This window comes from Planococcus citri, chromosome 3, assembly GCF_950023065.1.
Source record: "Planococcus citri chromosome 3, ihPlaCitr1.1, whole genome shotgun sequence".
Lineage (NCBI taxonomy): Eukaryota > Metazoa > Arthropoda > Insecta > Hemiptera > Pseudococcidae > Planococcus > Planococcus citri.
Genome location: NC_088679.1, coordinates 44,782,920 through 44,796,559, shown reverse-complemented (window position 1 = coordinate 44,796,559; position 13,640 = coordinate 44,782,920). Strand labels below are relative to the sequence as shown.

The following is a 13,640-nucleotide window of genomic DNA, read 5'->3' as shown; positions in this document are numbered from 1 at the left end:
TACAGAAAATTGAAAAAAAAATGAAGGTTGAATTATGTAATTACGAAAACGTAAAGTTCAGCTGAGACTGCTGAGAGTAATTCAAAATACACGTAAACAATAATATCAAAAATATTACGAATACTTAAAATTCCGAGTTGATATTTCTCTATCCTAATTCTAAATAGGGAGCATAAACACCGGTATCAATAAAATAAGTGTGTAATTGTGTGGGTCGAGGTATATAGGTATAGGTACACTCAACTCAACTATTTTTAAACCCACGCTCCACGTTCGAAACAATTCAACGATTATCTTATCTAAGATTTTATGAAAAAAATAAATAAATAAATAATAAAATGTTGATATTCATTAACCGTTGCGCCAATATTTTAAAAATAGACTAACATAAATTCCCGTCCTCAGACTCCCTATAAAAATGTATAACAAAAACCTACCTAAGTAAAAATCAAACACCACCTGTATGCAATGCTCGTAATACAATAACTTATCAACTAATAGAAATAAAAGATACCTCATTACACATTGCCTATAGTTATTATTAAGATCTGGACTTGATGAATGCGGAGGAACTGGGGGCGTCTGATACAATTACAACGTTACAATAGGTACCTACCTACTACAAACGTTGTGTAAGCAAATTACATGAATTTTATGCATAAAGATGATATTAAAATTTATAGAATTTCATTACGTTCTCTTCAACTGGTAGCTTTAGGTATAGGAACATAAATTAAGATGAAATGAATACTTGATAAATTTGCCAATTCACTATTTACAAAAAAAAAAAAAATGCGAGTCATCGTCCTTATTTACCATTAACATTAATTTTACAAATTACCTATTTATTAAAACATTCAACAATCTAAGAATCAACAATAATACAGCATTAAAAAAAAAAATCAAAATTAACAATTAAAAATGCTAGGCTTCTGTCACTGGAATTGAAATTTGTTTTCTTCGTCTTTTCCGAGAAACGTTAGTCGTAATTCTTGATAATACACACTTACGTTTAACCCAACTTTTTCTTCTTTTCCGGCACACGTTGACTAACTGGTTTGCGAACTAAACCTGAAGCAAATGCAATAATTCACGATAGGTAATCATATTTCACAGACAATCATTCGGAATTGATAGTTTAATATTGAGTAGCACACAATTTTCTGAATTTTATTTACATGCAGTATTCCTCGTACCAAAAATTTAGGCACATTTTACTCATCATATTCTATGATTTGATTGTGGTATAATAAAGGCTCATTATCAACATCCAAGCTGTCATGTTCTGCAAATTATTTTTGAAGGTTAATCGAAATATGATATTTTATATTTTTTTAAGCGTTTATCATCCATCTCAGGAGACAGACGACGTCGATTTTACGCAGATGTACTTTTTTTCCCGATACCTTCATTCCGTACCTTACCCTTCTCCTACAGTTACATGAGAACTTACCATATAACCAGTTATTCGTGTAATGGATTGCAGTGACGCAGAGAAGTGAAAACCCGAATAATACCAACAACGACAGAATCCGTAACGGTTCGTGGAGTTTCTCCAAAAATGGGTACACCCAAATACCTTTTTCGTAGTACGTTGCATACAAGCTGAAATTAACAGGTACGTAGTTTTAGAAGGATCAAAAATGAACACACATATGTTGCACCAAGTTTTCTCTTTGAAGTAGACTCCAAATACATACCAAATAAAATAGCATAATTTAATGGCTGTAAACGCGTACATGGAATGGCGCAACGTTGGTGACGGTTGTCTGTCAACGTACATGTGTAATAAAACGTTCAAAACTATTATCGTATGCAGAGCATGATTCACCCATGATGGCATGATTTTATCGATAATTGTAGGAAATACTAGTTCTCTGTTGAATAGGTATAATCCCCAAAATACTACTGAAACAAACTATCAAAATTTACATGTTTAGGGACACGCTCGCAGTAAAAATGCCTCATTATAGTCATTTACTGCCTACCATAAGCACCGGAAATATACATACATTGAATTGAACATTACACACCACTGTTTCTACAAATTTAAAACACAGGTAATGCTTTGGTAGGTACTAGGTAGGTAGCTCGTGTAATACGAGTATGGATATTTCCGAGACTGAATACGCAATTATGACGAATTTTAAAACGAATAAAACCACATAAAACCTAATAGTGTACTTACAATGCTCAACGGAGCACTTATACTACAAAAGAAAAAGTCCAATTTTTTTTTAAAAGAACTTCTTTCATGGACCGTGTTGCCAAATAATCTGATAATGTCATGAACCAAGTAGCCAAAAAACATTGCTGTTTGCATTCCCTGCAAAAAAACAAAACAAGAAATTAATACAGTTTTTAGACGACGTATAGGATGCTTATACGTAAAAGTAAAATGTAAAGTACATAGTACATACATACTATGGTAAACGCGAAAAAATATTTTCTATTTTCTTTCACCTTGCACCTACTACGTAGACGTACTACCTAGTTCATTTTTTACAGTGCTCATTCATTATACTGAACGAGAAAATGAAATACGTAAAAACATTTCAGTACACGTTGGCGTCATGTAAATTCCATGGCCAACACACTTGACCATGTCAAACAATTGATGATCATGTATTTGTACAAGTGCGTATATTGATGAACGAAATTGTCTATAAACATATCTCCATGAAATGATAAGAAGTATACACAAAGTAGTCCGCATTCTTCAGCATGGTTGTTCTTTTAAAGCCGACACCTCTATCATTGGTAATTGTCTAAATTCGATATTTCTGGAGTGCTGGATAGAGTATGTTTTCCGATCTATTATATAACAGCGAAAATTTTTCAAAATAGTTACTTACAAAATTCCAATTTGTTAAAAATCTGCCTCGTAATGATTCCAGCCTTAACAATCTTTTGTCAGTTACGTTTTCGAATCGTATTTGAATCACTCCTCTCCATGCTATGATGTAGTAAATGACAATTGCCAAGTGAAGAACAAATAACCTCGCCATGATTTAAAGATTGTCAATATTCCTAAAAAAAATGACAGTTTTTTATTCGACTAAGCAGAACAAGGAAAATATAGTAGGTATATGAGGCACGATTTTCCAAAACGACCTCAGAGACATTTTTTTTTTCAACATGCTTTTTGATCTCTCTCCTCACTGTGACTCGCAATAGTCCAAAATCGATCAATACGTTGCCAATGAGGGACAAAATCAATAATCCAAGATGTATTTTAGTGATAGGCAACCTCACTGGCATTATTTTAGTAAACGCAATTTTTTTTATTCCCCTGAAAAAATTTAAAAAATGGACAGAGGCCGTTCAGGAAAATCTTGCTTTATTCATTATGTAAGGTATTCAAAGTAAAGATAATTGGGTCAATTTGTGTCATTTTTCATATAAAATTATACGGTTTCTAGTTGTTTACTTATATATACTTCTTTTGAAGCCGGCATTTCCTAGTTTATACCTAAGTACTCAAGTAGAGGTTAATAATAACTAGTTCATTGAGATGATGTTTTATGTAGGTAGTTGGTATGGTACCTAATACCTACAATCAAGAGAACATTGTACTAAATATTTAAGCTTCACCCAGCTGAACCGTATACTTCGCGGATGCTAACCTTGATATTCTTCCGTCTTGGCTAACCGGTAAGCGAAGTTGATTTTAGTTTTATTTATAATATAATACAGAAACTCATACTGACAAAAATGGTTAAAATCAAATGACAATACTTACTAAATTATTAATACAATCACAGAACTTCAACTTATCACAGACACATCGATCGATATTTAAAATAAAACTACTTGAGGAAAATCAGAGAGACGGTTGTCATACTTATTTTTAAAAATTAATACTTCAGTAGCATGGACAGGTACACGTAAAGGAAAAACCACGAAGTATCGTCTGTCGTGGATTTTACGAACAAGTTCAATACATGTGAATACTGTAAACGTAAAAATCTTCTCCTGCTCATAAATCTATACGCAGTTCGCACTTCCAAGCCCCGAAGTTTCGACTCCGCTAGTTGCCCAGTTGTTGAACCTTGAATGTCTTTTCTGGCAGTGTTGCAAATACACAATTCTAATATTCCCTATGTTAAAATCAATGAATATGGAAAATATTGAAATCGACGAAAACGAAGCGTCAGCTCGAGCTTCTGCTGCAGCATTTAGAAGATGAAAGAAGTACTTACATATTTGCTCATTTAATTCACCGTACGTACTTCTTTTAACACTATTGTCGAAACAAAGTTTAAGCTGACTGAAAATTTTTTGAAATGAGGTGAAATTAAAGAACGAGTATATGATTGACAGAGTTCTCGAATGACAACTTCATTTTACTGGGAGGTTTGGTTACGAAGCTTCCAGTACTCAAAATTCATATAATCAACTTAAAACCATAGAATTCACTGAACTTATGACATGATCAGAAAAAATTCGCTAAAATTTTACCGCCTACTTCATTTTCTTTACCAATCCGATGTATTTTCCCACTGATTTCAGCCCTCAGTCCTGTTTATGGAGAAACCGGAAAGGCTTGCAGTTGAATTTTTCAGAAAAGTTTACTAAAATACCAAACCATGAAATACGTACGCAGATAGTTACTACGTTTGTGACATTCGTGGGATGTTATAAAAAATGTACAAGATTTATTGCTCTCTGACGTCCTCTTACACCTCTTGATTACAAGTATATCACAATTCTTACCTAACGTGTTATGCTAATAAAAAAATTTTAAAAAACTAAAATGTCTTATACCTAATCTTGAATTTTTATTACAATAAACGATTCAACCTTGCGAGTAATTCTTTCCCTTCATTAATACGCTCTAAAAAAAATTTAGTCATCAAGAATAAGAATCACTAATTAGTTTCTTTGATAAACCGTACCTACCATACCAAGTAAGAAAAACACCGTTGAAGGAAAATAATACTTTATTTATAACTTCACGCATACTTCAACTTAATATTAATATTATGGCGGAAAACAACGAAAAAAAGGGTACTTCTAATCATACTTATATTAAAACAAAACTGTAAAATAGGAAACAACAGTTAGATAGGTACAAGTACATACAAGGTATAAAAAACACTTATCTTGCATTTCTTGAAAATACTTTCGTCGATCAAGAGTTTTTACTCAATTTAGATTTAGCGGTTTTTGGCTAATCGTTACTTTCCACCTTTATGGAACACGATAATTTGGTAACTTTGGTGGAATGTTTTTTTGAATTGATATGCTAAAAAATTAAGAAAATAACCTAATAGGTATTTGAAAAAAAAAAATGAATGTAAAAAAAATGAATAAAATTACTTGATCATATTGCTGCTGAGAATTCATGCTTAGACCACATATGCTGCAGTAAAAAGAGCTCTTAGGTTCAGTTTTAACAACGATAGGTTTATCATCATTAACAGAATGTGAAGCAGGTTTAGTAAGTTTAATGTCGGAAGAACTTTCATCTGGAAACATAAAATTGGAAAAAAATACAGAAGCAATAACGACCATCTTAACAAAATGAAAATACTTACTTTTGAGTTTAGCCTTTTTTTCACGATAAGCTTCCATGTTTTTTTTATGTTTACTTCCTGAAACAATCGAATCACATATAATACTACGTGCAATAATTATCAAAGTACCTTTACACCGTTAGATGCACAAATATCTCACCGTCAATATGTGACTTCATCTGTATAAGTGATCCTAATTTAACATCACATAATTTGCATTTGAATTCGTTTTCAGCCAATTTTGATATTTTATCTTTTTTGAAACTTCGAGTTCTGGCACCACTTATTTCCAATTCTTGAAACGGCACCTCCTCCGCCATAATTACGCCAATATAGCTAGAAGTAAAAGTTCAAAGTTAGATTGTGATGTACTTGTTATAACTGGCAACGTTGCTTTATGTATGTATCTTTTCAAAGTAACGGTTTCGTATTGAATATATGTATTATTACCTTTCTGTCATGTCAACGAATATGTTATTATACGCCCTGAGAAAAGATGTCTCGTAGTTTTTATTACAAAATACTTCTTAAATGGTAATAAAATGCTCACAAAGTACCCGGTACACTAGTGGCTCCCATCCGGTGGGCACGATTTTCTTATAAAAAGTGCGATTTATTTCTGTTTTATAAAAAACTATTCTACACGATTGTATCGTCGTAAGTTTCCATTGTTCGAAACCGCGTGTGCAACTTTATTCTCTTATAAAATTCGCGACAATTTATAGAAATGATTACGTAGTTCCTGATCAATTAGAAATAAATGTTACTACTCATTCCAGTAAATGTAACCTGTTTTTCGTGAAATATTGCGCCGGAAAAACGTCAAAATTCCGCGCAATATTGTATCAGATAAGTCGCTTTCAAGACCAATCACGCCGAATCAATCTCCAATCCTCAAGCTACGGAAACGCGAAGTTCAACGTGTAGAAATAATTAAGAAAAGTGTTCGTAAAACAAAGAATGTTCCAATAGAAATAATCAATCCTAGTGTTGAAGTTTTTGAAGATTTTTATACGAATCAAATCCGAGCATTGTTTGAAAACCTCCCGTTTTCAAACCTAGCCGAGTCAGTACGTGAAAACTTGTCGGAAATGGCTCTGACTGAAGAACAAATAAATACTAAGATCGATGATAAAATCGCCGCAGCTGAAGCTCGAATTAATAATCATGTTACTAAAACGATTACCGATGCGACGAAAGATTTGTTCCAACAAATTTCTACAGCTATGACGACGGCGATAAATAACAGAATGGATGCTGAAATGGCCGAGTTCGAAGTTCCACCTCAGCATATCCAAGTCACGTTACCTAATGAACAGAACTTCATTACCTTATTTCCGAACTCCGGTATAGTCTTCGATGAGCAAAATAAACACCACCCGAATCGTTTCCTTGATCAATTCGAAAACTACATGTCGCAAGTGCAGCTTACCAACGAAATGACTAAAATTATTATGTTTAACACAGCCGTAAAAGTAAACAATGATTCGTGGAGCAGTCGTAGTAAAAATGCGAGAACCTACCAGGATAGCCGAAGAATATTTCTCTCAGTATTCTGGGATGAAGCCTGTCAAAAGGCAGCTCTAGAAGCGTTTAGTAATGAAGCTGCGCCGACCGACTACTCTATTACGAAAGTAATAGAAAGAGTCGAATTATGGTACCCAACGCTGACGAGTATGAAGAAAGTATCACCTAGTGAAGCAATAAGCAGTCTTTACGATAAAATACCACCGGAGTTTCAATATAAAATCTCGAGTGAAGACGTAAACTCTTTCGAACAACTGATTGCCAAATTAAACTCGCTGAAACAGCTGGCTGCCTCAAAAATCTGTAACGTGACCAGCTGGGCTAAACAATTGGAAATCCCTCAGCGAACGACTCACCAGCGAAATGACGATCGCACGTTTCGCGATTATAGTAGCGGTATTATGCAAGACGAGAATGGCAAAACGAGTGATGATCGCGGTGGTTATCGTGGTCGATGGAATAATGGAGAATATCGAGGTGGTTATCGTGGAAGAAGCCGTGGCTATCGAGGTGGCTACCGTGGCGGATATAGAAATTATGACAACTATGATAACAGACCATATGGTGACAAATACGGCGAAGATTCACGTCCATTATCCGAACAACAAACTGGTCAAAATGGTGGCCAAAATGCTACGGAACAACAAGCACAAAATACTACTTCGAATCCTCCGCCAAGCCAATCTCTATTTCAACGACAGCCTCAAGCAAATGCTTCAACATCCGGTAATTCGTTTGCTAATGGTCTATTTGGCAGTCAAACCGGAGCTGCTCAACAGAATTCTTTAAACTAAGTCCTGACTCGTATTCCCGTCCAAGAATAAACCTATGTAAACTAGAAATAAAAAATTGTAAAATAAATTATTTTGGTGATAACATCGCTCAATTATTACTTGGTAACGGGAGTATACGTATGCCAACCTTGGCAAATATTTTTATGACGCTGAAAAATTTTAATCTATCCAATCAAAAGCTGGTAATTTCATTCGGAGAAGGAGAGTTAAACGATGATCGAATTCCGTTAAAATATATCGCATATTGGGTTCAAAAAATCTGTAACCAAATAAAATATCAAAAACCCTCATCAACCTTGGTTCTGTTTCCGATTCTGCATCCGGCGACCAATAAAAAACCTCGTGGTCATATTCGGAGATATTTACGTATTCTATCTATTTACAAGAAAAATATCTATCGTATGAAAAACACCAGGCTAATCACTGAACTATCGAAGCATTTTATCGTAACAACTGGGCATCGAATGAGAACAAATAGATCTGGAGTTATTAATGTTATAAAAGGGAAATTCTTCTATAGTAATAAATTACATGATTTCTTACCTAGAGATGATAACAGTAAAATATTACGATGCCAGTTCGAAGAAATATTGCAGAAATACAATATGATCCAGTCTGAACCTGAAAAGGAAAAATCATCGATAGAAATAAATAAACTACCTACTATGTCAATACCCGAAGAAGAAGAAATCGTACCTGAATCCGTAGCGCGAATTACTCTCAAAAAATCGCCAATTCGTGTAAAATCACCGCCAATATTACGTAGAAAAGTATTCTCGCCATCAAAGAAAAAACTTTCACCAATAAGAAAACCAAAAATTATCCAAACATGCGAAAACAACGACGAAAAAATCGAAATCTGCGAACCAATCACTGAGCAGCATCCGAACGGTGAACCTGAGATAGAAAAACACGAACATATTAACGTTAACTGCATTATAAATCATAATAATGCCGACGATAGCATCTCATCGGAGGAATCGCTTGACTCTTCGGCATCAATGAAAACAGTAGCCACTTGCAACTCACCAGCTAATCTGAGTATCGAAGATGAAATGGAGTTGACATACGATCTATATAATGTTCACTCCAACCAACAGCTAGTACTCTATCAACATCCTGCAGAAGAACAAGCATTAACTATCGAAGAAATTACTGATGAAGTTATAGAAATTAATAAAATAAAAACAATCGAAGCGAATGAACAACCTAAACATCCGCAAAATACAAGTGCTATTCCGTTGAAAATTGAGACTGAAGACTGCGTCGTTTTACTTGATTCCGGTGCTGACGCAAACGTCATTGATCAGGGCACACTTTTCATGCTGCATAGAAATCATCCAAATCACGTTGCTTTCGAACCTGCAAAACAAATTGCCATTGTTAAAGTAGCCAATGGTAACGAAGAAGAATGCCTTGACCTTATGGGCGTCGTACAGTTTAAATTTAAAGACTATAAAATCAACGTAAAATTCCATGTAATGAGAAACCTACCAGGCAAAATTCTTATCGGTCGCCATGCTATGAAAGACAACAATATAGATACTGAGTTTGGTCCAATGAGAGCAAAATGTGAACGTGGTGGCGTGATAGAATACATTGATTTCGTAATTCTAGATAGGTACATCAACATCCGTAAAATTCATATACGTTTAATCGATAAAATAATTAAACCAATCGAACCTGCGAAAGATACCGGTGAAATTCTTCGTAAAAAGCTCCTACGAAATGATAGAAATATTCAGCTATCAAACGAACAACAACAAATCGCTTTCCAACGTTTAAATCCGCACTCTCGTATATTTCGTGACGAAATTGGTCGTTACAATGGTGATCCAGTGGTATTCAAGTTCAACGTTGATAAAGTCCCCAACTTTAATGGTAGAAATTATATCCCAAGCGTTCATATGCGCGAAAAAGTGAAAGCTGAAATGCACCGGTTAATTATTAACGATATTATCAGACCATCGAATACAACTCATGTTAATAATACTATAATACGTACCAAATCCAACGGCTCGCTTCGTATCTGTCTAGATCCAGAAGAACTGAACAAATATCTAATTCCAAACTACAATGAACCACCAAATTCGGAACGTTTGGTTCATGATGGTAAAAAGAAAGTCTACCGATCAACGGGCGATTTTAGCTCTGGATTCTGGCAAGATCCACTCGACGAAAACTCGAAAAAGTACACCGGATTTAAGATGGACGGTGAAATCTGGGAATGGAATGTAGATCCATTTGGTACTGTCGTCGCTATGGGAGAATTCATTGATCGCAGACGAAGAATGTTTTACGGCCTTCCAGTGAAAATGTTCGTTGATGAATTCTTGATTGAAACTGAGACATTCGAAGAGCACGTCCAACTGCTCGAAGAAGTATTTCGGCGAATCAACGAGGCGAATATGACGCTAAACCCGAGCAAAACTAAACTATTTCAGAAAAACGTCGATTTCCTTGGCCACGTTATCGGAGAAGACTCGGTGAAAAAACAAGATCAAAAAATGGAAAAATTACTACGTTTTAGAAATAAATTCTTCAATAAACGCCAAAACAGAGTTATTCTACCAACCGTCACAAATATCAAACAATTCACCGGTCTGACAAACTTATATAGAAAATTCATCGAAAATTATCAGACAATATTAGAGCCAATCACGAAACTTACCAAGAAAGATGTTCCATTTGTATGGGGAAAAGAACAGTCCGATGCGTTCGATCAACTTTATGAAGCTTATCAGCAAAAGTTCGAGTTAAAAATGCCAGATAACGAAGAACCATTCTACATAGAAATTAGCGTCGAACCATCCACTGTGAATGCAGTCTTGTATCAAATACTCGAAGGAGAAAAGCATGTTGTTATGTTCGTGTCATCAGCGCTGAAATCACACGAAAAAAATTATTCCATCATCGAAAAACGAGTATTTGCGCTCGTTAATGCGTTAAAAAAGAACAGAATGTGGCTCATCGGTAGAGAAATTCATGTTCCAATCAGTTTAAAAACAGCAGTATCAAAAATAAAAGACGCATCTGAATTCCATGTTAAAGCAGCCGGCTGGTATCTTTGGACGAAACACCTCAACATCCAATATACTATATCTAAACCTGACCATAAATTATTCAACTCACCTCCGTTAGAATTGATCAGGACCGAAGAAATAATGGATATTTTAGAAATAAGAGTCCAAATAAAACAGGATCTCGAACAAGCGCTTTTTCATCTATCAACATGGCAAAATGATGATCCAAAATTAAAAGCTATTATTAACACATTAAACGGTCAAATTGCAGATAAAATCAAGTTTAGAGGAAAGAAAGCTGTAGCAAAATACGTTGAAAATATCAAAGAGAAATATACAACTGATTACGGCATACTATATCGGACAACTGGAGAATATCCATTACCTTATCTTCCAAGTGCGCTGCTGAGAGAAACTGTTGAATATTTGCACGAATGGTACGGTCATCTCGGGAAAAATAAATTGATTGACATCTTTAATAGAACTTATTACCATCCGTCGGCTGAAAAACATATTGCTTTTATCGTGAGTGTCTGTATTGTCTGCAAACAAAACAAAGTTTACGGATTAAAAAAATATCCAGAGTTTGCTAAAGTTACAGCAAATGATATCGGAGAAAATGTTAGTGTGGATCTTTATGGTCAATTGCCAAATCCACTGGGTCTTCCTCGTGCTATCGTCGTCGCTAAAGATGTATTTAGCAAGAAAGTATATCTAATGGCGCTTAAAGATACGAAAACAGAATCGGTCTTACCTATTCTAACACGAATCAACGATGATATGCGAGCCCATGGTCACAAATTGAAGCGAATCACGACTGACAACGGACCACAGTTTATATCGAATCAGTGGAAAGACGAGTGTAAGCGATTGAAGGTGGAATGTACATACGTATCGCCGTATAATCCTCAGTCATCTACGGTGGAAAGAAGCATGCGTGAAATTGGCACTCAATTGAGAATCTATTTAAATGAAAATAGTAACAGTGAAGACTATACTCACGAAAACTGGCATTATTACGTTTCAGCAGTAGAAAAAAATCTCAATATGGCTCCTTCGGATTATGGTCTTAGTCCATTTGAAATATGGGGCATTCCACAGGATGCACCGAAGCCGGAAATTATAGAAACATTTCGTCATGACATCAATAAACTATTAAAAAAAGCAATAGAAAAAATCAGTACCTACGAGAAAAAATATACTACATTCGATAATCTACCAGATATTATGCACGATGGCGAGTTGTATATTGATAAAAGTGGATTTCTATGGGCAGCTACTGATGGGGCATGTAAAGCCAACGGAAGCGACGATGCTATCGCTGGAATTGGCGTTTGTTTTAAACCAACCAGCCGATATAATATTTCTCAACGATTAAATAAGCAAAAACCCACGAATAATTTGGCCGAACTCTACGCGATAAAAGAGACCATATTAGCTGTGTTATGGAAAACCGATCACCGAAAATTAAAGATCTTGACTGATTCGTTATACGCCAAACAAACTATCGATAAAACACTCGAGTACGAGCTAAATGAATGGAAAAATGCATCAAGGAAATTAGTGGCTCATAAAGACCTTCTTTTACAAATAAAAGAACTAAAAAGCAGAATGCGTTATGTAGAAATAATTCATACAAAAGGTCATAAATATGACTTTACGAACGTAGTAGCGGATAAATTAGCGAAGCAAGCTGTCTATGGCGATGATCGCGAAGAAATCTTGAACTTACCTCAGGAAACTAAGCGTGAAAAAATCCATAAACTCATTCGATTGAAACAGCTAGAACTATGGATCATTCAAGAACAAAAATTCAACGAGAACGACGATCCAGAGAAGAGACTCCAAGAAGGAGATCTAGTAATGATTTCTACTCATCTACATAGTAACGCTGACAGATTTTTAGCCGGTAAATTCTATCCGAAACGCATTGGACCATTTATAGTAGAAGAACAAGTTGATGTCAATTGCTATCTAGTTAGAAATTACAAAACAGAAGAAAACGACGATATAAAATTTGTTAACTTACGCCAAACGACTATTTATGCGAAAAAAGAACAGGTTCAACTGCTCGAAGATAACGTCAAATATACCTCACCATTTGATAAAAGAACTTTTCAGCAGCGGATAGACGATCGGAGAAAACTCGAATTGGTACAGCAGGATGCGGAGTCTGAAAGCGATTATCTCGGTTGGAATGATGAGCAGACAAATCCATCTAAACTGAAACAATTAAAAAATATTATCCAAACGAAGAAAAAGAGAGGTCGTCCACCGAAAGAAAAACCAACGAAAAATGTACTTACTATCAACATGATTGTTTCTAATACGCCGATACCGATCGAAAACAGCTACACTCAAGAATTAATGCGAATCGAAAAAGAAATTGGCGAAGACGAATTATTCAAAAAGGCCACCGAAGTTAGAAAAATTAAACACGAGCAAAATATTTCAAATTCAATCCGCCAACTTCTGAGAAACAAGCTACACGAAGAAATGTCCAAGGAAGACTACCATCGAGTAGTCAGAGGTTGGAATTAACCAAAACGTCACTCATCCGAAAGTAACTGCCTAAAACGCAAAAACATCAAAAAGCCAAAAATCATCTGATAAGAAAAAGATAAAATCACCGATTCTAGAATTCTAAAGGAAGTGCGTCGTAAATTCATTCTCTCGTTAATGTGTTTGATGTGTTTAATGGCTATTCTCTAGTAATTTCATTACGTGCGTTCTCTATTCGATAAAAGCTGATTGATGTAATAATTGCAAATTCAGTT

The 13,640-nt window shown here is 35.1% G+C and overlaps 2 protein-coding genes across 3 annotated transcripts; both read right to left on the bottom strand.

Moving 5' to 3' along the window:
• Positions 1–21: 21 nt before the first annotated feature.
• Positions 22–4,038, bottom strand: LOC135838902 (androgen-dependent TFPI-regulating protein-like). 2 transcript variants are annotated; one of them, XM_065354725.1, is made up of 7 exons: positions 3,743–3,786; positions 3,558–3,647; positions 2,856–3,030; positions 2,189–2,326; positions 1,701–1,918; positions 1,454–1,605; positions 22–1,071 (listed from the first exon to the last, which is right to left on the bottom strand). In XM_065354725.1, exons 3-7 carry the CDS (start codon positions 3,006–3,008, stop codon positions 1,013–1,015), a joined length of 720 nt encoding a protein of 239 aa, XP_065210797.1. In that variant the 5' UTR covers positions 3,009–3,030; positions 3,558–3,647; positions 3,743–3,786; the 3' UTR covers positions 22–1,012. The 2 variants fall into 2 exon arrangements, with proteins under 2 accessions (XP_065210797.1, XP_065210796.1); XM_065354724.1 differs by lacking the exon at positions 3,558–3,647 and having other exon boundaries at positions 3,743–4,038.
• Positions 4,039–4,925: 887 nt separating this feature from the next.
• Positions 4,926–6,323, bottom strand: LOC135838908 (zinc finger protein 385B). Its single transcript, XM_065354731.1, has 4 exons — positions 5,680–6,323; positions 5,541–5,597; positions 5,323–5,471; positions 4,926–5,248 (listed from the first exon to the last, which is right to left on the bottom strand). Exons 1-4 carry the CDS (start codon positions 5,837–5,839, stop codon positions 5,174–5,176), a joined length of 441 nt encoding a protein of 146 aa, XP_065210803.1. The 5' UTR covers positions 5,840–6,323; the 3' UTR covers positions 4,926–5,173.
• Between the last annotated feature and the right edge of the window lie 7,317 nt (positions 6,324–13,640).

What these genes read in the sequence shown, in the direction of transcription:
- LOC135838902 (XM_065354724.1), bottom strand. Translation starts at nt 3,008, where the DNA reads ATGGCGAGGTTATTTGTTCTTCACTTGGCAATTGTCATTTACTACATC. An exon ending in TTTTAACAAATTGGAATTTT is followed by an intron (nt 2,327 to 2,855) that starts GTAAGTAACTAT and finishes GTTTTTTTGCAG; the next exon opens with GGAATGCAAACAGCAATGTT. An exon ending in AAATTATGCTATTTTATTTG is followed by an intron (nt 1,606 to 1,700) that starts GTATGTATTTGG and finishes TGTTAATTTCAG; the next exon opens with CTTGTATGCAACGTACTACG.
- LOC135838908 (XM_065354731.1), bottom strand. Translation starts at nt 5,839, where the DNA reads ATGGCGGAGGAGGTGCCGTTTCAAGAATTGGAAATAAGTGGTGCCAGA. An exon ending in GATGAAGTCACATATTGACG is followed by an intron (nt 5,598 to 5,679) that starts GTGAGATATTTG and finishes CGATTGTTTCAG; the next exon opens with GAAGTAAACATAAAAAAAAC. An exon ending in AAAAAAGGCTAAACTCAAAA is followed by an intron (nt 5,472 to 5,540) that starts GTAAGTATTTTC and finishes TTATGTTTCCAG; the next exon opens with ATGAAAGTTCTTCCGACATT.